The sequence below is a fragment of the Pteropus alecto genome, unplaced genomic scaffold (genome assembly GCF_000325575.1).
Source record: "Pteropus alecto unplaced genomic scaffold, ASM32557v1 scaffold155, whole genome shotgun sequence".
Taxonomy (NCBI): domain Eukaryota; kingdom Metazoa; phylum Chordata; class Mammalia; order Chiroptera; family Pteropodidae; genus Pteropus; species Pteropus alecto.
This window is the reverse complement of record NW_006438113.1, coordinates 13377497-13401652: the sequence shown is the minus strand read 5'-3', so window position 1 is coordinate 13401652 and position 24156 is coordinate 13377497. Positions and strand designations below refer to the sequence as shown.

At 48.9% G+C, this 24156-nt stretch overlaps 1 protein-coding gene and 1 pseudogene across 1 annotated transcript in view; one reads left to right on the top strand and one right to left on the bottom strand.

The window, feature by feature from the left end:
* Positions 1 to 24156, top strand: part of PALD1 (phosphatase domain containing, paladin 1) — a 73572-nt gene that overhangs the window by 16054 nt on the left and 33362 nt on the right. The window contains exons 2-4 of the mRNA XM_025049442.1: positions 19074 to 19287; positions 21873 to 21975; positions 23293 to 23472. Coding sequence (XP_024905210.1) covers positions 19103 to 19287; positions 21873 to 21975; positions 23293 to 23472 — 468 coding nt within the window. The 5' untranslated portion in view covers positions 19074 to 19102. The remainder of the gene's footprint in view (positions 1 to 19073; positions 19288 to 21872; positions 21976 to 23292; positions 23473 to 24156) is intronic.
* On the bottom strand, positions 9590 to 9840 carry LOC102890899 (annotated as a pseudogene).

Here is a 24156-nt window from a genome sequence, read left to right as displayed (position 1 = left end):
CAGAAACCACCCAGAGGCCTGGAGAGCCGTGCTAGTGAGCTGTAGGTTTTGCTTTGCTTCAAGGGTTGGGATGAGCCTGGGCGTTGGGGTCAGATAGGTCTGAGTTTGAACCTTGGCTCCACTATTTCTTTGCCATTATTTCTTGCTTGTCAAATGTTGCTCATCCTTCAAGGCCCAGCTCACTGGCCTCCTCTTCCAGGAAGCTTTCTCTGAGTTCTTGACCCTGAGTTAACATCTCTCTCCTTTGTGCAACTCAGTGTGGTGGGAAAGGTCCTGGAGGCCCTGCCCTGCTGTCAGCCTTTCTGAGACTCAGTTTTCCCATCTGTGGATTGGGCATAATAGGAGAAAGGGGTAAGAGAGAGCCCGGGTTCTGTTACTCTGGCCTGTGTGGAGTTGGCCAGGGCCTGGTGAAACGTGGCCCTCTCAGGGTTAACTCCCTGCCATGCCAGGGGCGGAAGCGAGGAGGACAGTGTGTGAAATGAAGTCACTTCCCTGCCTGGGGATCTGCCATGTGCCTGGCCTTCCGCCGTAAATCCTGTTTCCTCCTTGGCCTCTGCATGCCCACCCACTCCTGGCTCCCATGACCCCAAAGGTCACCAGCAGGTGGGGCTCCTAATGGAATGTTGGCCTGTCATTCATCCTCTGAGGTCAGTTCCTGTCTGGATCAGCGATCCACCTTTCCTGCCATAGCCTTATACTTGAGGTTTCATGAGAATGGTGGGAGTGGGGTTTGAGGGAGGCTACCCGAGGTCAAGTTCAATGTCTAGCCTGCTTTTTACTCTTGGGGCCCTTAGGCCCAAGGAGGGCAGGCACTTCCTAAGGTCAGGACCAGGAGGCAGGCCTCTGGACCAAACTCCAGTTTGGGGGACTCTTTGGGCATCCTCCGTAGTTGCAGGTTGGTGGTGTGAGATCATCACCCAGCTTCCCTGGGCCTCTATTTTTTTTTTTCCTCTGGAACCTGTCTGTTAGATCTGCCTTGAGCACTGACCTGGTCAGGCCAGGGCATCCATGACCTTGTTTAACCCTCATTCCACTGCAGGGAAACTGAGACTCAGAGAGGCTCAGGCACTAGCCTGAGCTTCTGGCGGGGGATAGCACTGGGGCATATGCAGGTCTTTCTGACTCCAGTATCCTAGCTCCTTCCCTGAGAAGGTGTTAGCTTTCCATCAGTAGCAACTCAGGAATATCCTCAGTCCTCTGACCTTTTCCTGTGTGTTCAGGTGCTATTTGGGCTGTAAGGTTGGTACAGAACTGTGATTATTGGTATCAGAGCCCATACTGTATAGGTCTTTCCCTTCCCTTCTTTTTTTCTATAAATAGTATAGGTTCATTATAGGAAAATCAGAGAAAAATAAAGCTATGCAGGAAGATCAGAAAAATCATCTGTGATCCCACTTCCCAGCGATAACCACAGTTTACTATTAAGGTTTTGAGATTTGGTCTTCCAGACATTTTTCCTCTCTCTCTGTCTCTGTCCCTTTCTCTCTGTGTCTCTCGCTGTCTCTCTCTCTCTCTGTCTCTGTCTCTGCTCTCTCACTTTCTGTGTGCGGACTTGAATACGAGAGCCTTTTTATGGAATGAAACTCTGAAATACTCTTTTGTGTTTTATTTATTTTTTAACTAAACATACAGTAGTTATATTCCTAGATTAGTAAATAAACTTCTCTTTCTTTCTTTTGAAACTTAAAATAAAATTCAACCTGCTCAGAAAAACAGACGTGTTATAAGTATACAGCTTGATGGCTTACAAAGCGAGCACAGCCTTTGGTGCCTTACCAGGTCACGGAACAGAATTCTTCCAGCACCCTGGATCCCTGCGACCCATCGCCATCCCTTTCTTCCTGCTCCATGCCTGACTCCTTCTCTGACTTTCAACACCACAGACTAGCTGGCTTGTTTCTGAGTTTTAGATAAACGGAATCACAGTATTTGCTTATGTTGGCTTCTTTCCCTCCATATCCTATTAGTGATGGTCATGTGATGCTCTATCTGTTTTAATGATCACATGATGACGTTCACGATGCATTCATCTTCGACCACCGTTGACGTGAAAGATATTTCCAGTCTTTGACTAATGTAAACAAAGCTGTACTGAACATCTTTGTGGTCATATCTTTGATTATTTCCTTTGAATCAATTGATAAAAGAATTGCTGGGTCAAAGGGTCATACATTTTTAAGGCATTTTAAAATTATTGCCAGATTGGCCTCTAGGGACCTGTGCCAGTTAACATCCTGCCAGGTTCTTAGGAGGGATCCTTAGCACCCAAGCCGACACAGGGTCTTCATCCTGCTGTACCTGTGATACCACGATAGGCAATACTTGGCATCTCATTGATTCTAGTGTTTAAACTACAAGTTAGGATGAACATTTTTTCTCAAGTTTATTGACCATTTGTATTTCTTTTCTGTTGGGTTTTTGGTTTTTATTGGTTTTACTCTCAAGATGTCCTTGTTTTCTCATTTGTTTAGGAAAAAAACTATATTGAATATGATGAATAATAAAAATGTTGAAAATATTTTTATCTAGTGTACCATTTGCCTTTTAACTTTGTGTTTTTTTCTGTTTTGGTCAAAAGCTGACCATTTTTTAATGTAGTCTGGTCTATCAATATTTCACTGCATGTCTTCTCTGATATTTCGCATAGAAAGTTCTTTTCCACGCCAAGATGATGCAGATGTTCACTTACATTCTCTTCTTTCGCTTCTGTGGTTGCCTTTATAGCACGTTATCATTCGTCCTTCTGCATTTCCTTTGGGAGCATAATGTTAGGTGAGGGACAGCTTATAGGTCTTAACCTATCAGCTCTCGGTCACCTGTGCACCCTTGGGCAAGTTACCCAGACTTTCTGTGCCTCAGTGTCATACCTGTAAAATGGAAATAATGCTAGTACAGAAAACCAAAGGGTTACTGTTTGCAAACTTTTTCGTGTCAGGACTCCTTCTTTTACACTCGTAGAAACTGGAGATCCCAAAGAGCTTTTGTTTCCATGGGTTATATACATAAATTGGTGTTTACCGTATTAGAAATTAAAACTGATTATATTCCTAGGTCAGTAAAGAAATGGCTATTTCTTTTGAAACTTTAAAATGACATTTATGTATACATATTTATAAAATATGCATAAAATGCATATTTATGCATTCCTTTAAAAATAACAATAACAAACGCATGTTAATATAAATAAAATACTTTTTTCCTGAAAAATGGAGAAGTATTTTACTAGCCTATGGATATTTTCCTTTGATACTACATAAAAATTAGACAGATGATAGTTTCTTAAAGGTTAATTGAAATGTAGACTCTGAAAATATATTAATGAATTTCATGTATTTTGTTACATTATAATTCATTGGACTGTTTTGCACTGTGAATGGATCTTTGACTTAGGTCTGATTTTGTAAAACATCAAATATTCGTCATTGGGGACACATTGGATCACATACTGCTCTTCCAAATGTGGATGCATTTTATTTCATCATACTGAAAAATGACATATGCTAGCATCATAACACATATCACAAATCTTTATGATTTTGTGACAGTTCTGAGAAGCTGTCAAACTTCACAGGGGCTGATGCAAGTTTTCCAAAATTCTAATTTTTCTCTTGATAGCTCAAACGTTATCATTGGCTGTCAGTTGTTTTCCGTGAAAGGGGTGGACTCACCCTGTTCATTTTTGCCAGATACCCAATTCTGAATAACCATCATTTGTCGGCGTTCTTTCACGTAGAAGTGGTGTTCCATGGACAGAGAGTCTAGCTCAGCGACAGCTCAGACAGCCTTCTAAGTGCTTTTCCTCCAGACATGTGTCACACACATTCCAGTAACCAGCCCACGTGCACTTCCCGGACCATCACACAGAATATTAAAAAGACGTATACTCAAGGGCTGAGATTCGGTAAAATTAATCAGTTTGAACGCTTTATCAAGGACATTCTTAAGTGACACTGGCGCATTTTGTCATCGTGAATGATGACCAGCCCAGTGCTGTGCCTCCTGCTGAGCTTTTAGCAGATTTACCCTCAACACTTTTGCTCCATCAAATGTCCTCATGGCAAGAAAGGCGATGATGTTTTATTACTCTCCCGAGAATCGAGAATCGAGAATCCTTTTGACCCTGTGGAGCCCTGGAAGGTGTTGGGGACCCCTGGGCTCTGCAGAGCATGCTCTCAGAACTGTGGGTCAGATGACAGGTAAATAGCCTTGGGCAGTACCTGGGCCTCTCTTGGTCAGGCACAGTTTACCTGCTGCCGTTATTTCCCTCCCCCGCTAACCTTGGAGAGTACAACATGAGGGAATGTGGGGGAGTGGAGACGGAAACCATTTGGGGTTAAAAATTTATTATTTGTAATTTCAAACCCTGCTCTAGGTGCTAATGCGTTTGGTCCTCAGGAGTGAGGGAGAAGCCCAGGGGACTTTAGAGGCACCCCATTTTTCTTGCCCCTGTGGAAGACAGGAAGGGCATGACTCAGTGGGAGAGATCCAGGGGTCTTAGGTCACTCTCTCTAATGGATGAGGGCTGCTTCCCAGACAGGGGGCCCCTCAGAGTCACCTTTCCCCCTTCTTGGCCCAAAGGGGCCTCCACAGCCTCTGGCCTCCATGTGCCTTCCTCATTAACCTTCTCTGCTGTGTGGGGTCCAGGAGTCATTGTCCTCCCCCTGCTCCATTTTCTGTAAGGCAATCAAAACAAGGCTGCGTTTATGGAGTGCCTGTTGTGTTCTGGGCCCTGGGCTACAGCCCCACCTGTATGTCTCATTTATGCTCACAAAACGGATTACCAGAGAGTTGATCTTTTTGTTGTTTTTGTTCTTTAAAAATCTTTCCAGTTTTGTTCATTCAAGTGGCTACTTTGTGCCAAGCACTGGGATGCCATTGAAGGCCGGCCCCAGCTCCCAGCCTGGTGGGCCTCATGGGGGAGCGACAACCATTGTGGAATGTGGCTAGGAGGAGGTTAAGGATGGCTTTCTGGTGCAGAGGATGCTAGTGAGCTAGGCAGAGGGAGTGAGCAGGGCAGGAAGATGTGGAATGGATGAGCATTAGGCCAGTGTGTGGCCCTCAAACTTTGCTGCTCTGAAGAAGAAATGGTGGCATTTGTTCATTACTGGTGGAAAACTGACTAGATTGGACCAATTGAGAGCTGGCCCAGACTTGTCCTTTATGGGCTATTTAAAAGATTTTCAAAGGCATGATTTCTGTCTTACATAGACTGTAGAACAGCCCACCCTCAACCCCCTGACCCAGTAAGATGCACCACTGCTTTATTCGTATTACTTTTGTTATTGTTGTTAATTATTTGCAAAGGCCTGTTGAGTCGTCTGTTCCAAGGACTCTAAAGTGTTCACTCTGGCTGGAGTTTCGAGCACAAAGGTGGGAGATGGGGAGCAATAGGCTGTAGAAGGAGGCTGGGCCTGCTTGGGGGAAGTGAATGGATTGCCATGTGGTTCTTCCTTGAGTGTAAATGAAGCCTTTTATGCTGAAGTCTGTCTCCTCTGCTTGGTGTGCTTCATTCTCTGGAGCAGGAGAGCTCTTCCTGGTCAGGGTCGTCCCTGGCCCTGGGTGGACATGCTCAGTGAGGCAGATGAGCGGAGAGGTGCAGGGCGACCCCTGGTCCTGACCTTGCTGCTCATGGTCTCTGTGACTGTGGACAGGTCTCTGTCCTACTCTGGACCTTAGTTTCTTCTTCTATAAAATGAGATGAGCAGACGAGGGATTCAAAGGTGCCTCTGACTCTAACTCTAAAATACATATTGGTGCCCAAGGGGGATTTAGACTCTGTAGGGACTGTGTGTGTGTGTGTGTGTTGGGAGTTGGGGAATAAGGCCTAGGGCAGGTGAGGAGCTGGTCTGAGCCCCTGTACTGGGTACAGATTTGAAAGTTTTATTGACACCTCCCCCAGCTGCCCACCGCCCAGCTCTCCCCTGGCCCCACAGTAGGGGAACCCTGCAGCATGGTGACTTCCTCTGCGTTTGTTCTACAGCTGAGGCAGATGTTTCCTGCAGCTGGTCACTCAGCCTCCTGCCCTATTTTTAGCTCCATTGTTACCGCCCCCACCCCCACGCCCCCACCGCCTACATCTGGCTTCCATGGGTATGTGAGAGGCTGTGGCCCTGGAAGGGGTATTCTTCCCTGGGTCCAGCTTATTCTGTGCCTTCTGCCAGGTCTCTGGCTTAAGCTTCTCAGTGTCTATTGGAAGTGTGAGGGTGGCTTCAGCAGAAACGGGAGAGTGATGGCTGGATGATGCAGTAGAAAGAGCCTGGTTGTGAAATCAAAGGTCCACTTTGTCATTATATTACCTAGTGAACTTTATGAGCCTCACTTTTTTTCAGCTGCTAAATGGCACAGTAGCCTGTGCTTCTGCCTTTCTCATAGGGTTGTTCTGAAGCTGAAATGAGATAGTGAATATGAAATTCATTTAGCAAAATGACGTTCGGAACGTACAGCTATTGTGGTTCAACCCTGCGGGGGGCCCTGGGGAAACATTGGAATCAGAGTGGGGAGATAAGGCACGTACTTACCAAATCTTGGGCCAGGCCCGTGAGTTCAAGGGCGGGGTTGTGTGGGGCACAGGCTGTATGCTGAAAGGCTTGGAGGGGGATGGGGCATTTCCAATGGATGTTGATGGGTAGGGTGAAGGGGTGAGGGTGGGAATGACATTCCCAGTTTTGGGACCAGGGAGGGCATAAGCATGGAGGCAGGGAAGGGCTGGATGTGTCCTGGGAGGTCCAAGAAGTAAGTGTCTCTGGCCAGCATCTCCCTAGGAGGGGCCCCATGGTGGATGTGGAGGCAGGAGGCTCTGCAACCACCTTTCTGAGCTGGCAGCCAGCACAGCAGCTCTGCTTCTGGCTGTTTCCCACATTGTACTTTCATAAAAGGTTGAGGGGTGATGAAGATGGGAAAGGGGGTCTTAAATGCCAGGCAAGGGAGTCTAGACTAGAGGCCACAGGGGTGGAAGGGATGGGGACAGACCCTAGAATTGGGGCATGATTCTTCCCAGCTCCTTGAAATGATGCTTCAAGGTCCCTGTGAAATTGCTGGAGGTTGGAAGTGGGGTTCAAACATAAATTCCCACTGGCCCTTTGGGGCACAGTCCCTGGAAGCAGCCAGGAGAGTGTTGGCAGGGCCAGGGCCCTAGGTGGAGTCTCAGGAGACTCTAGGATTCTGCTGACCTTGAAATGCCCAAATACCCAACTTCTTGGAACCTGAGCAGGTGAGCATGTCCAGGTACCCTTAACTCTATTCTCTCTAGGGTCTTCTCTGCAGCGTTCTGTCCTTCCCCCACCTTCAGTCCCAGGCCATCTGGAACCTGGTGATGCACGGGAGCTTCAGGCTTTCTCAGGAACCAAATGGCTGCCCTTCCCAGAGTTGACTGGCACCTTTTCTGGGGATTTTTACACTCCTGCTCTTCCCTGGAAGAACCAGCAGGGTGGGTCCCTCCCATCCAGATGATACCTTCTTGATTTCTAGGGAGTTCCCCTGCTCGGAAAGGCCCTGAGAGGCACACGGAGAGAATTCAGAGGGGAGACTCTTATAGGCTCTGTCTGCCTTTTTGGAGCAATGGAGGCCAAGCCTCTGTCTATACCGTGAAGCAAACATCTAGCTGCTTAGACCTTTCTAAATCTCTGCAGCTGACTCGGGGAAATCTGCTGCACTGCACTGTCTAGCAACCAGTGGGGCTCTAATGGCCAGCTGTGTGCATCTCCTCAGCTACCCCGCGGGCCCTGGTGGCCAGAGACAATGTCTCCTGATTCTGTGAACCCCCAGGGCCCTGGCGTGGGCTGGGTCCACAGGATCCTGGCGTTGCTGTGCCCGGGTATGGAACTGCCAGCCTGCAGTGCAGCCTTTCACCAGAGGGGAAACTCAACGTTCTCCCTCCAGAGGGGGAAAAAGTAAGTTCTGTCCTGTTGCCATGTGGCGTGTGGTCGTTGAGGGTCACACCTAAAAATAACAGCGTGCATTAGTCAGGATCACATTTGGCTATGGATAATAGGAAAAGTCAAATAACAGTGGTTTATACAAAATGGGAGTTTATTTCTATGTCCTGTCCAAGTCCAGAGCTTTGTGGTCCATGCCTGGTATGATGGGTTCGTGCCATGGATTCCTTGGGGATTAGATCTCCACCATTCCTAGAGTGTGGTGTGGCTTCATGTGCTCATGGTTCGAGATAGCTGCGAAACTTCAGTGATCACATCTGTGTTCCAGGCAGCAAAATGGAGGAAGGGAGGAAAGGGGGCTCATAGGAAGGAGCCTGGGACTTGCCATGTGACACTGCACCATACGTTCCATTAGCTAGAATTAGTCACAAGGCCCCCAGGTAGCTGCAAGGGAGATGGGGATTGTGGTCTTGGCTCTGGGCAGCCATGAGCTCAGCTAGCTGTTCCTGTTCCTCATCTGGTTTGTTTCATACAGATGGCGGGGAAGGGGTGGGAGGTGAAGGCATCCTCGGCATTTCGATCAAACTAGAGGATGTTCCCAAGCTGAGCAGCTAGGCCAGCACTTCGGGGACTGCAGACCCTCCCCCAGGGAGATTTCTCAGAGGGAAGGTCAGTCCTGTCTTGGGACCAGAAAGCCCCATGCCCCAGCACAGGAAGAGGGGCAGAAAGGCTCTCGAGGGGTTAAGAGTCAGCCCAGTGGCAGTGGTCAGAATAACGGAAGTGGGCCAACCTCTTCTGAGGGGGTCAGAGCATGTGGCATGTGTCTGGGCTACTGGGACCTGAGGGGCAGGACAGGTTCACTCATAGGAGAGCGGCCAGGAGGCTGAGGAATGCGAAGATTTGGGACAATGAAGGAGGACTACAGGTGCTATGACACAAGTGGACAGGATGCCCCAGAAGGAGTGTTAAACCAAGAGCATCCTCCCCTACCAGACCTCCAGAGGCCTGCAGGGGCACCACCACTTGGTTTTTAAGTACTGTCAGCTAATTAGGTCAAACAATGTCGAAATTGCAAGGATCAAGCCATTTGCACATATGACCCCTTTTGGCTCATGGATTACAAAATTTCTCCCTCCAGATGAGACGTGGTCTCTGAGTCTTCAAGGTGGAGAACCAGGAGAAATATGTGGAAAACTAGCTTCTCATAAGACAACTTAAAATTTTTTAAAATTTTGTTTAAAAAATGTCTTAGCTCCAGATTTTTATTTTACAAAATTTCAAGCCTACAGAAAGGTTGAAAGAAGAGTACAGTAAATGCATGTTTATCTTTACCAGTTGCTAAATTTGCTCCATTTGTGCTTGCTACCCTTCGTCCCTCCCATATGAAGGTCACAGACATCAAGATACTGCACCTCTAAGCACTACAGCCTGCATCTCTCTCTCTCTCTCTCTCTCTTTTTTAATCTAAAATGTGTTTATAAGCCTACAGAAAGGTTGAAAGAAGAGTACAGTAAATGCATGTTTATCTTTACCAGTTGCTAAATTTGCTCCATTTGTGCTTGCTACCCTTCGTCCCTCCCATATGAAGGTCACAGACATCAAGATACTGCACCTCTAAGCACTACAGCCTCTCTCTCTCTCTCTCTCTCTCTCTTTTTTTTAATCTAAAATGTGTTTACTGGGATGGTTCTTTACTCTCTTGTTTCACAGTGCTTTTAGTGCCGCTGCCTTCTAAAGGAGCTTCCTTCTGTAAGCCTTGCTTTTCCTCCTGTAGCTAACAGAGGACAGTGGAACAGCCAACACACAAAACTACTGTTTGTGCGTAGCTAAAGATGGTGGTGATTTCATAGCACCCTGGGCGTTTCACATCTGTGAAGCAGGAGTTGGGACTCTGCACCAGGTGCTACTTTTTGTGTTTCCTCTTCTCTTCTGGAGAGGGATGACGGAGTTCCTTAGCGAGAAGCATGTTCTCACAGGGAGGTCGTCACTGCCGGAGTGACCACACAAAACTACTGTTTGTGCATAGCTAAAGATGGTGGTGATTTCATAGCACCCTGGGCGTTTCACATCTGTGAAGCAGGAGTTGGGACTCTGCACCAGGTGCTACTTTTTGTGTTTCCTCTTCTCTTCTGGAGAGGGATGACGGAGTTCCTTAGCGAGAAGCATGTTCTCACAGGGAGGTCGTCACTGCCAGAAAGGCAGCCTGAATGTCTTAAGAACAAGGACATTCTCCTCGTATGCACAATCATCACACACAAGGAAGTTAACTTATTTATCCAACATATAATCCACATTCAGATTTTCCCACGTGTTCTCAAAATGTTCATTATAGCCTTTTCTTTCCTCCCCCAGTCCAAGATCCCATTGAGAGCTTTCTATCAGGCAGAACTGACCTACATGGTGAGCTCCAGAAGTGAGGGGCTCCCCAGTCCTAGAGGCAGGCAACTAGGGTGCTGGAAAGGGCACTTTTCCTTCCTTAGGACCCCAAATTCCAGGTGCGTCCAGGCCTATGCTTGGAGCACATGGTGACTGACAAGTGCCACAGTCTTTGCGGCCACAGAAAAGGCAGGAGTCCCTTTTTTGCCCTCTACCCGTCAGGGAGGCTTATTCACCCCTAACCAGGGGCAGGTCTGGCCCCTTTACCTGCAGCTCTTCCCAGCTCAGGGGTCTCCATCTTGCTGCTGCCCTGTGCCAGCCCCTAATTGTCATGGCTCCTTAGCTCACTGCCCAGTCAGTCACCCTGTCCACCTTTGTCCACTTCCCGCTCCAAGCCCACCTGGAGGTATTGTCTTAATGATGACACGTTTCTGCCAGAACTCGAACTTTCAAAGGCTCCCCACTGTGTGCAGGCCTGGAACTCAAAGCCACCCTTCGGTGGCGGTATTTCTAAATATCCCTCCTCCACCTTCTATTTTAATGTCTTAAACTTTTTTTCAGTTTAGAAAAAGTAAAAACATTTCAGGAACATATAATTTAGTGGGTGAAGGTCTCCTGCAGTCCCAGATCCCAGATGGCTTTATTTTTTAAATTGATCTCATCCTTGTTTTAAAGGGAAGGAGGCTGAGGGGCAGAGATTGTGAAGGGACAGGTCTAGGTGCGCCCCCCAAACCCCTTTGAGGCGGCAAAAACCAGGACTCCGCTTCTATCTAGCCACGCAGGCTAGGGAAATGCACATCATTGGTTAGCTGTTTCCTCTTCTGTAAGGTGGGGCATCATAAACCCTGTCTCACCTCTCCCGAGGGTTGTTGTCATCAAAGACAGAAAAACCACAAAGACACAAAAAACCTCACCAGGCTGTAGGAATAGAGTGCTTATCATGGGAACACAGATGACATTAGGCAGGGGGCACTTGGGCTGGGAACAAAGGCACGGAGATGGAGAAGCACAGGGGGCTTCGGAGGTGGGGCTTGGGGGATGCCCTGGCTGAGAAGCTATGACCTTAGTCCAACTTTGAAACTATTACAAATAACTGTACTTTTTTTTTTTTAAACATTCCCAAAGTAATCATGTTTATGGTAGGAAATTTAGAAGTGATAGGTAAGCAAAAAAGAAACTAAATACCACACTCAGTCACTCCCTCAGGAGTAAGTGCCGTAATGTTTAAACATCTTTCTCATCTTGTGCCTACTTGTCGAGTACCATCCTTGGTTCCATCAACAGGAGCCAGGCAGAGTAGGGAGGTAAAGTGACGGAGCCCATTCATTCCATCAGCAATTATGTGTCTAGCTCCTCCTCTGAGCCAGGCGGCCGAAGCCAGGAAGGACACAGGATGGCCCCTGCTGGGAACAGCATGAAGTGGAAAGGAATGGAGTGTCTCATTTTGTGATACCACAGGCTGTGGGAGTTAAGAGGTGGGGGTGGGGGCGTAGTCAGAGAGGGCTTCTTTGGAGGAACTGAGCTTTAACCTTCAAACCTGAGTAGAATGTGGGAGGGTGGGGGAGGAGGGCCATGAGAGGAGTGTGGGGTGGGAGCAGCTTCCCCCACATCCTCTCGCCGAGGGCTGAGGCCTGCTCCTTGATCCCAGTGCTTGCTCCTCCGTGGGTCTCGAAAACTGCAGATGGCCTCAGGTTGGTCATCTGTTCATTTCATGAATATTTCCTGAGCATCTGCTGGGCCCCAGCTGCTGTTCTGGGGCTGGGTCATGGTGTGAACAAGGCAGGTTGCCGTCCTGCTCTTAGGAAGTTGGGGAGACTGATGCTACACACATAATTTTGTCAGCGAGTTGGTTAAGAAAAAAAAGGGGCTCTAAGATAGAGAAGGACTATGGGGGTAGAGGGCTCTCTGAGGAGGTGACATTTGAGCCCAGACAACAGGTAGGAGCAACCACGTGAACAAGCTGAAGGTGTTCTAGGCACTCAAGGAGTGGTGGGCGTGAAAGCTTCATGAGGAGTGGGTCTGGGGTATTGGAAGAAGGAGGAGGAGGAGGACATGGCCGGCGCCTGAAGCATCACGGCAAGGGGAGGGGTGAGACAGGGGTAGGGCCTGCGCTCCAGGGTGAGAGAGGAATGACGTGTCCGTGGCCCGAGTGCCCTCTGCCTACTGTTGCCTGTGTTCCCACGGTCATTCCATTCGCACAGCCTGCTGGGCGTTTTGTGTCTTTGTGGTTTTTCTGTCTGTTACTGACAGCAACCTTCAAGGGCGGCGAGACAGGGTTTATGACCCCCAGTTTACAGAAGAGGAAGCAGTGAAGCGGGGCCAGTGGTGTGATCTGGGGTTTTAAAAGGTCCTCCTGGCTGCGCCATGGAGGATTGACTGTATGAGGGGCAGGAGGGAAGAGAGAGACCACTGGAGGCTGTTGCAGTCCCTCCAGTCGGGGGCTGGTGGCCAGTGATCAGAGCGGCTGGGCCAACTTGTGGTGCAAACCCATTCTTCTGTGGGCAGGTTGTAGGCAGTGGACAGAGGACTTGCCCATTCCTGGTTCTTGATTTAGGCCAGGGGCAGATGGAAATCTTCCTAAGTGGCTCACTGGACAGAGCGAAACGGGAGAGTGATAATTGTGTGTGACCAGAGCCGGGCAGCTGCTGTGGCCCGGCCCCACTCGCCATTTTCCTGGGACGAGAGCCAGGAGACAGCCCACCATTCCTCCTGAGACCCTTCCTCTTATTGGAGGTGTCTGGGTGAGGCCCCACATCCTGGCCAGGGAGGCTCAGATCCGGTACCAGGGAGGAGATGTGGAGAAGGGCAGGGAACATAGGGCCCGGGCTGATCTTAAGGGAAGTGACAAGTTTGGACCCTCAGTGTGTGTAGGGTGTTGCTTTACACACGCATTCACTTATTTCATTGTCGTACAGTCCAGTGAGGGAGGTACACTTATGGTCTTCAGGTAACAGGGAAACTGAGACTTTGAGAAGTTAAGCCATGTGCTCAAAGTCATAGCATTAATACATAGTGGAGATGGGAACCAGCCGGTGTTCAGCCCTAGATCCATGCTTATACCACTGTGTCCCCCAGTTGGGTGGGAGGAGGTTGGAGAGTCACCCGCAGCCTCTGCGAGTCCCCACTTTCCTTTCTGTTAAATGGGGACGCTAGCACTGGCTTCTCGGATTTCTTTATGCCTTGAACAGATAGTTATTAAGTTCTTACCTACAGCAGGCATTGGGCTCACCTGTGAGGACCCTGAGCTGGCTGAGGGGTGCCCTCAAGGCCCATGAAGGACTTGAGACTCAGCAGCACCGTTCAGAAGAAATGTAATGTGAGCCACGGGTGTCATTTTAAAAAGCCATGTTAAAAAGTAAAAAGAAATAGATGAAATTAATTTTAATACATATTATTTAATACAATATATCAAAATACTATTTTGACATATATAATCAACATAATAAATTGCTAATGAGGTATTTTACTTCTTTCGTACTAAGTCTTTGAAGTCCAGTGTGTATTATATTCTTGTGACACATCCCAATGTGGACCCGCCCCATTTCGAGGGCTCCATAGCAACGTGTGGTTGGAGGTTACTGTATTGCACAGCCCAGCTTCACTGTCTAACTGCTCAGTGTCCTCCCCGCATGCCCACCGCAATGTCTAGTAACAGCTGACTTTTATTGAGCACTCACTGACCAGGCCGTATTCTGAGGACTTGAAATACATTATATTATTTAACTTTCACAACAACCCCACGAGGGTGGTACTGCTAATGGCCTAATTTCACAGATGTGGCAGCTGAGACCCAGAGAGGTAGCTTGGCCAAAGTCGTATAGCAGATGAGTTGTGGAGCTGGGTATGAGGGTGTGACTAGAGGGGCGAGCACACTGTGGGACAGAGGACAGGGGAGCACCTCATGTTTTTAGTAGATTTATTCAAGCAAATCCCATACAGTAAAATTTACCCAATTTAAGGCTACACTTTGGTTGGTGCCGGCAAGTGTATATAGTTGTGTAACTACCACATTCAATATATGGAGCAGTTCCATCCCCCAAAAGATGCCCTTGAGCCTCGGTGTGGTTGATGGGCCTGGCACCCGATAACCATTGATCTGCTCTCTGCCCCTGTAGTTTTGTCTTTTCTAGGATGTCATATAGATGGGACTACACAGTTTGAAGTCTTTGGGGCCTGACTTATTTCTCTTAGTGTGATATTTTTTGAGATTCATCCATGCAATTGTGAATCTCAGTAGTTCCTTCTTATTCCTTCTTATTACTAAGTAGTATTCCATTGTAAGAATGTGTCCGATTTGTTCGTCTGTTCACCAGTTGATGGACATGTGGGTCGATTTCAGTTTTTGGAGATTATGAATAATGCTGCTACATATAAGCCTTTCTCTGGACATGTTTTCATTTCTCTCTGTCAGTCACCTGAGAAGGGAATTGCTAGGTTACGTGGTGTTTATCCATCAAGGATTCTGTATGGCAGTTTCTTTCTTCTTAGGATTTAACTGCCTTGTGTTTTCCCAGAGGCAGGAGGATAGCATGTGTGTGTGTGGGACTTTCTCAAATACCGTTATAGCTGCAGCCCAGATGAGTCTGTGGCTTCTTAGCTCGTCACCATGTGTGAAATGGAGTCTAGATTTTTCCAACCCTCCATGGGAAACCATGAATCTCTCTGCCTCTCTAGGTCTGGGGTGTTTTGGCAGAGAGTGAAGTGGATGAGGGTCCGTATGCACCCTGAATGGGGGTCGTATAGATTCTGGGGGAGAGGAGAGTGTTGGGGTGCTCTTGCTGCCAAGGCCAGTATGAAGAGGCAAGAAGGCAAACTGATGAGGAGTAGTTATCAACTTCTGCCACGTACTAAAGGTCAGCTGTCCTCATCTGAAAATGGACACAGTTAAGGCCTCAACCTTACACGGTTGTTGGGGGACCATATGATGGAAAGCGCCCTGTGTGGTACCCAGTGCATAGTAGGTGCTTTGAAATGTTAATAAACAGAAGCCAAGGAGAAGGTGGAGGAAGGCCTGTGTTTGGTGAGGCATAGTCTTCCCTTAAAGTAGGGGTTCCTCTTTTTTTAAAAAAAATTTGCCAAGAATGTCTCTAGCAATCTGGCAGAAGCTTGTGGACTTCTTCTAAGAATGTTTTTAATGCACAAAATAAAATATGTGGGCTTACAGAGGAAGTAAATTTTATTTAGAGAGCTGTCAAATACTAAAAACAAATCAGTATGTGGTAACACATGTCCTTAGTTACTTAATTGCATTAACAAGATAATCCATTAGGTAAGTTAAGTTATAATTTTATTTTTTGAAGGCACATCAGTGACAAGGCTGTTGTTGCTTAGCTTCAAGGGAGGCATTAAGCTGAGGTATGTTCTAGATGGATCATGCCCCGCATGAAGGACACCAGGTGCTCATGATTGTTTTGATGCTCCTAAGTGCTGAGGATCCCACTTTGCAAATGAAATGGCAGCTTTGCTATAGCTGGCTTCTTAAGGCAAGGGTAGGCTTCTCCCTAGGATCGTCAGAGTTCTCCAGCTTTTTGAGTCAAACTCAGTTGTGAGAACCTGGGATCCCACTTTGGGGGCCCAGAACCACCAGGCACAGAGTTGTCCCAAATAGGCCAGTTATGTCACCCCAGGTCTGTGGGCAGGGGACCCGGGTCTGGTAATCACTGTGGTTTGAAAGGAGTGATGAGTGCAGGCTGCGTTCCAGATACCTGCACAACTGAGGTGTGATGTGAAATGTCTGTGAGCCTCTATGGTGACCACATCCCAGGCTCTGTGACTCGACAGGGCACCCTTCACTTGTGATTGAAGGAAATGCTTGCTTTTAGTTAGAGGTAGGAAAATATAGGCATAATTGTGTACAAACCATCCAGGCTCATGAGAACCTTTAGTCTGGTCTCATCCTAATCCATCCTCCTCACTTTCCCCCAGCAGAGGCTTGAGCACTAGGGACCCCACCGACACTCCTGCCCTTGCTGACCCCTGGCCCTGGAAGTGGATAGCAGAGATTTGACCCCTAGTACTGCCAATCTTAGGAGCCAGATCTGTGGGAAGAGAGAGGCATATTTTCCCATGGAGGTATAGTAAAGCCTACCCTCACCTTGAGAAGCCAACCAGCTATAAAACTGGAAGGGGCTCTCAGACCATCTCGTCCCACACTGTCATTTTATGGCTGGGAACACCGAAGCCCAGAGAGGGGAAGGGAGTTGCCCAAGATCCCACAGCATATGGCCAGCAGGATGAAGGCTCAGTGCTGGCGAGGCTTACTGGCTGGTAGGGTTGAGAGAGATTTCAGAGAGAGAGAGAGAGAGTGAGAGAGCGAGTTGCAGAGAAGCCTGGGTGCCCAGGCTTTCACCCTCCTTTAGACATTTTGGAGGCAGGTCAACTTTCAAATGATGCTGTCCTCCCATTTGGAGGCAGGTCAACTTTCAAATGATGCTGTCCTTCTCCCGTTCCTGCGGACTGCCGCTCTACACATTTGTGTTTTCTCCCTGATGCCCTTTCAGGGACTGACTGGGCCCTGTTATTGCCTGTGGCGCTTGTAAGAGATGAGGGAAGCTGGAGCTGGAGCTGTAGGGGTGGTGAGGGGGAGGAGGGATAGAGGTGATGGGCCCAGCCCAGCCCAATGGGAGCAGGCAGCTGTAGACAGCTGTTGCCTGTTTGTCATGCCCTCCTTCCAGACAGCCAACCACGTTCTTGGAGGAGGCTGTTGCCACCCATGCCTCCTTGGCCCAGACTGCTGAGAGGGGTCTGGGAGACTTTGGTGAACCGCGTTGGGAGCCTGCCATGGCAGGCAAAGTGGAGAGAACTAGAGAGAAGTTTCTGGCTCTGCTGAAACTTCCCCTCCCCCTCTCTGAGCTGCCTGTGTTTCTGTTCAGGAACAGAGGCTCATTCCCTCCACCTTTGACCAAAGAGGGAGAGTTAGAGAGAGCGAGAGAGAGAGAGCGAGAATGAGAGAGAGAGAGCGAGAGAGAGCGAGAGAGAGAGAGAAAGAAAGAGAGAAATCGGGCCAGGTGTGGAGTCATGGTGGGGCTCCTATGAACACAAGGTGTGCGTGTTAACAAAACAGTCATGTAGGCTCTGGGAGTTTTCAAGGATGACAAGGCTGGGTGAGAAGGAGGGAGGGAGCACTTTCCAGACTGAAGAGGGAGAGGGATCAGTAGTGGTTTGAGAAGATAATCGGAGGGAAAGCATGAGGCTAGTCATTCCCTCGAGGCGGTTCTGGGGAGGGGAGCCTGAGTACGTAGCTGTGGGAGAAGCCCAGGGAGCACCTGACTTGGACCAGGAACTTTGACTCAGGGTCTAGGGGAGAAAAGGCGGAGAGCTCAGCATTCAGACTGAGCTGCTGACCCTGACCCCACCATCCACTTCCAGAGGTGCTGCTGCTGGTTTGAGAGGGCCAGGCGGGGTGGGGGAGTGTGGATGGTTGGAGCAGATCGTAGCCACTGATGCAGAGCAGCTCACGCTCAGCCGAAGGCGGCTAGGGGCGTTGCCATGTTCTAAGGACTGCTTATTGTCCCTGTGCTTCTAGAGTACAGGGTAGATCCATCTCAGAGTGCAGATGGGGTTGGGAGTGGTAGGGGGTAGGTTTGTCCCTCCCTTTCCCTATCTTGGACCATTAGTGCCGCAGGGAGCCAGTGGCTGCTGAGCTCTCGGAAAATTCTGTCTCCCATGTCTGGACCCCAGAGCTAATATTCACCACACCCTCTAGCAGCTCTTCACAGGTACCCTAGCCATTTCCTTATTTGTTTTAAATAAGCTTTAACTTTATTTCCCAGTATTCAGAGGAGAAAAATGAGAAAATTCAGAGAAGCAAAAAGGAGAAAATAAAAATTACCTATGATCTCATCGCTTTGTGATAATTCATATTAGCATCTTGGCGTGTGTCCTCCCAGACTTTTCTCCTAATACAGTTTCATGAATTAACATAAGATGTAGTTTGAACTTGCCTTGCGACCTGCTCTTTCTAGTCCTGTTTCTGAGATGTCTTTCCACATCAGTCAATAGGATATTTTTAATGACCATTTAACATTCCACATTAGAGGTGTCCCATAATTTATTCAACAAATCCCCTATTGTTGTCTGGAAGTTGTTTCCAGTCTTTTGTTATAAACAACACTGCCCGGGGTAGCCCATTTTTTGCGTACATCTTTAAGTGTTTACCTGGGAAAGAGCTCTCCAAGAGGATGCCCAGCAGACCTCATGTGAGACAGAAGCTTTGCTTGTCAGTGGTGTCGAGGTTGATGATGATGTTAATGTCAATTTCAGGGGGGCCTGGTGCTTTCACTGGACCCTTGATCTGCTGAGAGCTCACCCAGTCAGGACCTCCCTGGCCTAAGTTTGTGACATACATGGATGGAATGTCCTCTTGCATCCTGTTCCCACCCAGATTCTTTATGACTAAGCCTGACTTCCCGCTGCACCTGCCCCTGGTTCTCCCTCAGGTCTTCTACTTCTCCTAGTTTGGAAGGCCTGGCCTGACCTGGTCACCTAGAGCCCTCAGTCCTGACCTGGTCTGGAAGGGTAACCCCTTCCTAACTGTCTTGTTTTCGCCAGAGGAATGTAAACTCTACGGGGTTGGGGCTGCATCTTTATGTCTCTATGTCCATAACCCCAAAGCACCAGCAGAGGGCCAGGCACATATCAGGCACTTGGCAAACGTGGTAGGTGGCGCACCTGCCATCCGTCTCCAGCTGCAGGGTGAGCTGGCTCTCTCTGGGCCTCAAATTTTGCATCTGTACATACGATGGGGGTGAGGGGTGGGCTAGGTTTCTTTCTTCCCTGGCTTTTCCCACCCTTTCCTTGAACACACACCCTGTCACCCCACAGGTCTTGGGTCCTGAGGCTGCCTGTTGACTATGGGTACAACAGCCAGCACAGCTCAGCAGACAGTCTCAGCCACTGCCCCCTTCGAGGGACTCCAGGGTGGCGGCACGATGGATGGGCGGCACTCAGTCAGCGTCCACTCCTTCCAGACCACGAGCTTGCACAACAGTAAGGCCAAGTCCATCATCCCTAACAAGGTGGCTCCTGTCGTGATCACGTGAGTGGCAGGGGTAATGTGACCATGTCTCTGGAGGACATGACTGGGGGAGCTGCCCGGAGGGGTGGTGGCATAATGTCTACAAATCGCTTTCATGGATGAAGACACAGGGGCCCAGAGAGGTTAGGCAGAGACTCTGTCGTGGGTGTCTTAGCTTATGTTACTTACTATGTCCGTAGTGCCAGGGAGCGTGGAGAGGGCAGAGTGACTGGGGAAACACTTTTTTGAAAATAAATTTTGGCTGAACATTTTCAAAGGAAGTTTATATACTTAGATGCATAAAATTTAGATTTTTTTCCCCACAACCAGTAATTATGGTTGGAAACTGAGGTTAACACCAGGCCATTAAAGGGCCTTGGGCTGAAAAAGCTGGAAGCTGTTGGTCAAATGTCCTAATTAGGTCCTTTGGGGACAGTCTCAGAGGAGGCTGAGGGTTCGTTCTGGCACCATATTTTGAGAGAGACCTGGATACACTGTGTGCGTCCAGAGGAAGAGGGTCAGGAAGGGGCCCTGAAACTGTGCCTGCCTTAAGGGCCCAGTGAATGAGCGGGTGCTGGGTGCCCAAGGCCAGAAAGATGGAAGGGGCATTGGATCTGTCTCCTGGGGAGTCGGAAAGCCTCGACTTCCATCGAATCCGCCCACTGTTCTCCCTTGCCTCTGGGCCCGTCAGGACACAGAGAATAGGACACAGTGAGCTAAGGATTAAATATATTCCACACATAGAAGTTTGGCAGAGACCTAGCAGATGGGGCCTTCTGTGTAAGGAAACCTGAGGGTGAATGGTAAATGTGGCCTGCTAGCTTTGGGGCCTGACAGGAAAATTATAATCATAATAAGTTACTGAGTTCATAATGAGGGGAGATGTTATATAAAAGAGACTTAATATGTAGTCTGTCTACTAGAGATGACAAAACTAGGTTTGAGCCTTGAGGGCAGTATTGGAGACGTGTGTCCTGGGCCTTCCTTGCTTCATGATCTTGGGCGAATTTATTCCCTTCTTGAGCCTCAGTTTCCTTATCAGGACACGTGGAGATGATATTCAAAGTATTTAAGTAAGTGATGTCGCTCAGAAAAATGGCCTGCTGTAAAAATCCATCATAATGGTCTTGTACCTGCCTCCTACAGCCAGCCATGAGTGCAGTACTCCTAGTGTGTTTGAGGTGGAAGGGACCTTAGAGATCATCCAACACAGGGACCAGCCAACTATATCCTGTGGGTCAAATACAGCCCATCATCTGTTTTTGTAAATAAAGCTTTATTGGAACACTGCCATTCCCATTTATTGACATATTGTCTGTGGATGCTTAACAGTTAAACTGCAGAGTTGAAGTTAGTTGCAACAGAGACTGGATGACCTCTAAAGCCTCGACTATTTACCATTTGTTTCTTGATATAGAAGTTTTGCTGACTCCTGATCAGATGCAAAAACTGACCTACATACACAAACTGAGTTTCGGAGGGTAAAAAGATTTGCTCACCACAGGCCATGCAGTGAGATGGAGGCAGAGCTGGTAGCGAGAAGCCAGGTCTCTTGACTCCTTGTCTAGTGCTCCCTGCCCCACCCATTCCAGCAGCCTGCCTTTCCTAGAGGCGATTCTTTTGCGAAGAGGATCAGACACCAGATCGCGCACTCTGGGAGGCAGTGTCTTATTCATTATTATAATCAGCACAGAAGCTTTTTGTGTCCTGAGTACACAGATTTCCCCCTGGTTTAGCATCTGCAGAAACCTAGAGTTATACCTGTGGGTTTCGTTTGAAATGGCCCTGTGTGGAGGTAGAATTACTCCTGGTAATAATAATTTTATTGATATGTTCTTATTGTGCCCAAGGCACTGGGCTAAGCACTTACATTTATTAATGCATTGAATTCTCACGGCAGCCCTAGGAGGTGGGAATCACTGGGGTGGAGCTACAGAGAGAGTGAGTAACTCCAAGAGCATGGAGTTACTAAGTGGAGGTAGATTCATGCCCAGGCCACGGGGCCCCCAAGTCTGTGTCTGAATTGCCTAACCGTGCTGTGAGATTGTCAGTGTGGAGAATGTTCTCAGAGACAATCTGAAGGAGCAAAGTAATCCCCGAATCGAAAACCTTACAGAAGACAGAAACTTCTCACACATAAAAGTTCAAGAGGTGTACCAGTCTGATATGGCCACTTCACGATCAGCCAGGCTCCTCTTCTCTTGTGACTCCGCCGTCATCGACATCTACTTCCTGCCATCACTTCTGGATCTAGCCGGGGAGAAGGAGAGAAACATAGAAGGCACACATCTTCCCTTTAAGGGAATGGTGCAGAAGTTGCACACATTACTTTTCCTCACATCCCATTGGCCAGAACTTAATCACATGACCATACTAGCTGCAGGGGTGTCTGGGAAATATAATCTTCAATTGGATGGCCCAGTCCTAATTCCGAGCTTCTATTGCTGATGAAGGGGAGAGTAGATATTGGGGTACAAGGGGCGGTCTCTGCCACAAAGGGGTAGCCACATGGGCGGGAGGTGGGGGCCCTGCTGTGGAGTCTGGTGAGGTTGGAGAGGACTCTGGCCACAAAGTTGCTTGACTCGGTCTCTGTCTGCCCCTGGCAGGTACAACTGCAAGGAGGAGTTCCAGATCCATGATGAGCTGCTCAAGGCCCATTACACTCTGGGCCGGCTCTCGGACACTACTCCTGAGCACTACCTGGTTCAGGTGAGGTCCAGTCCTATTCTCCCCTCACCCTTTTGGCCTGTCTCCTCCTAGCCTCCTTCCTCACAGGGTTTCTCCTTTTTTCCCTACTGTCCCCACCCCACCCTCCAGAGTCCCAATCCCACTTCTTCTCACCCCGTGGTTTCCTGAGGCCTGTTCCTCCTGCCTTGTGGAGCCCCTGCTCTTCTCTTTCCATCCCCTGCCCGGCCCCAGCCTTTTCAGAGCCTCTCCTTCGGGGCACCAGGAGAACACAGATGGGGACAAAGGCCCCTAGGCCCCAAATTGCTTCTTCTAGGCTGGGGATCTCCCTCCCCTTCTCTTTCAAAGTTTCAGGATTTCTTTGGCTTAACTCCTCTCTCTCTCTCTCTCTCTCTCTCTCTCTCTCTCTCTCTTTCTTTCTTTTTTTTTTTTGTTTTAAATATTCCCTGGAAAGTAAAGTCCACAAGGACAGGTGACTTTTCACTGGTCTTGTTCACTGCTGCTACCCCCGGCCCCAGAACAGTGCTTAGGTGCTATGTAGGTGGTCAGTAAATAGTCAAGAGTGAATGACTGTATGAATAATCATAATGATTAAACTGTATTTGCTGAAAGAGTAGCTAGGAATTTTTGGCATCTGGAAGAAGTGATCCCACTTATCTGTGAGCGATGTCCATGCAGTCCTACTGAAGGCAGGGGGATGGACAAGATGAGCTCAGGGTTCCTTTTTGTCCAGGAATGAACTCTTCTGGTTCCCCGACTCTCTCCTGATTTCCAAATGGTGTTTTTCTCTTTTCTTAGTAGTTATGGCATTCGTTCACCCCAGCTAGGAAGGGGAAAAACTTACCCGTCCTCAGAACGGTAGGGCCCTAGGAAGCTAGCACAGTTTTCCTCTGGTTGATTCCTGCCGCCCCACCTGTGACTCCCTACTCAGGCCCCTTCTCCATCCAGTTCCTCCGGGGGCAAGAGACGTTTGCCTTCCTTCCAGGGAGCTTCAGGTTTGCTCTACAGCCAACTTCAGTTTTCTGCCCCTGCAGTGCCTCTCCCTGCTCTCCTTCTTCAAGGCCTGGCTCAGATGCCACCTCCTACATGAAGCCTTCTCAGACTCCCCCTTAGGAGGAATCGTCTTTTCTTTTCCTACACTCTGTGTCAGCCTGCCAAGGATCACAGATGGTCATGTATTTTCATCTGTTTTTTTTTTCTGTGAGCCTGCAGACAACTTGAGGACCGTGTTCCCCACCCCATCTCCCTGCTCCCCATCCCCTGGGACCTGGGATAGAGCCCTGCCTGTAGAAGATGTCCCCGAGTCATCTGAGTGACCCCCTGTGGCTCTCCCATTGCTAGGGACGCTACTTCCTAGTGCGAGATGTTGCTGAGAAGATGGACGTGCTGGGCACTGTGCGGAGCTGTGGAGCCCCTAACTTCCGGCAGGTGCGGGGAGGGCTAACCGTATTTGGCATGGGACAGCCCAGCCTCTCAGGGTTCAGGCAGGTCCTCCAGAAACTCCAGAAGGACGGACACAAGGTAAGCATGATCACTTTCCGGGCAGGGGCTCGCCTGCAAATCTGGAGAAAGGGATTCCTGGGAGGAGAAACTTCAGAGGCTCTGGAGGGGCCGGGCCACATGATGAGAAGGGCAGCTGGTGACCCGGACCAGGCCCTGTCAAGCCTTGAGTACCATGATGGTCGTTGTAGTCAGCATGGTTGGGAGATTCTGGGCAAATGTTTGTTGCATTGTCCTGTGTGGACTTGGGAGCCCAAGGTCAGAAGCCCACTGCGAGGACCTCGGAGGAAGTGAGGAGGGTGACAGGGTGACAAGAGGGGCCAGGTCATGATGAGAGAGCTCCGAGGTGATGGTCACAGCTAATGCTTATATCTTCACATCAACCCTATGAGGGTGGGGCAGCTATTCTATTTTATAGAGGAGGAAACAGGCTCAGAGAGGACAAGCGACATAGCTCGTGAGTGTTGTCCCAGGACCCAAACCCAGACACCTGGACTCCAGGGGGCTACTTTTGAATGACTCCTCTCTCTTGGTGGGGTTTTGAGTGTCTCCGGGACAGAGGCTGAGGGTCCACTGTGATTTCAGGCTCATCGTGGGCTCCCAGTGTCTGACTTGACCTGCAGTTAAGATGGAGAGTCTTTGAGTGAATCAGAGTGGGCTGGGGGGTGTAAGCCGTGCAAATCCATTTTCTCAGCTTTCCTGCAG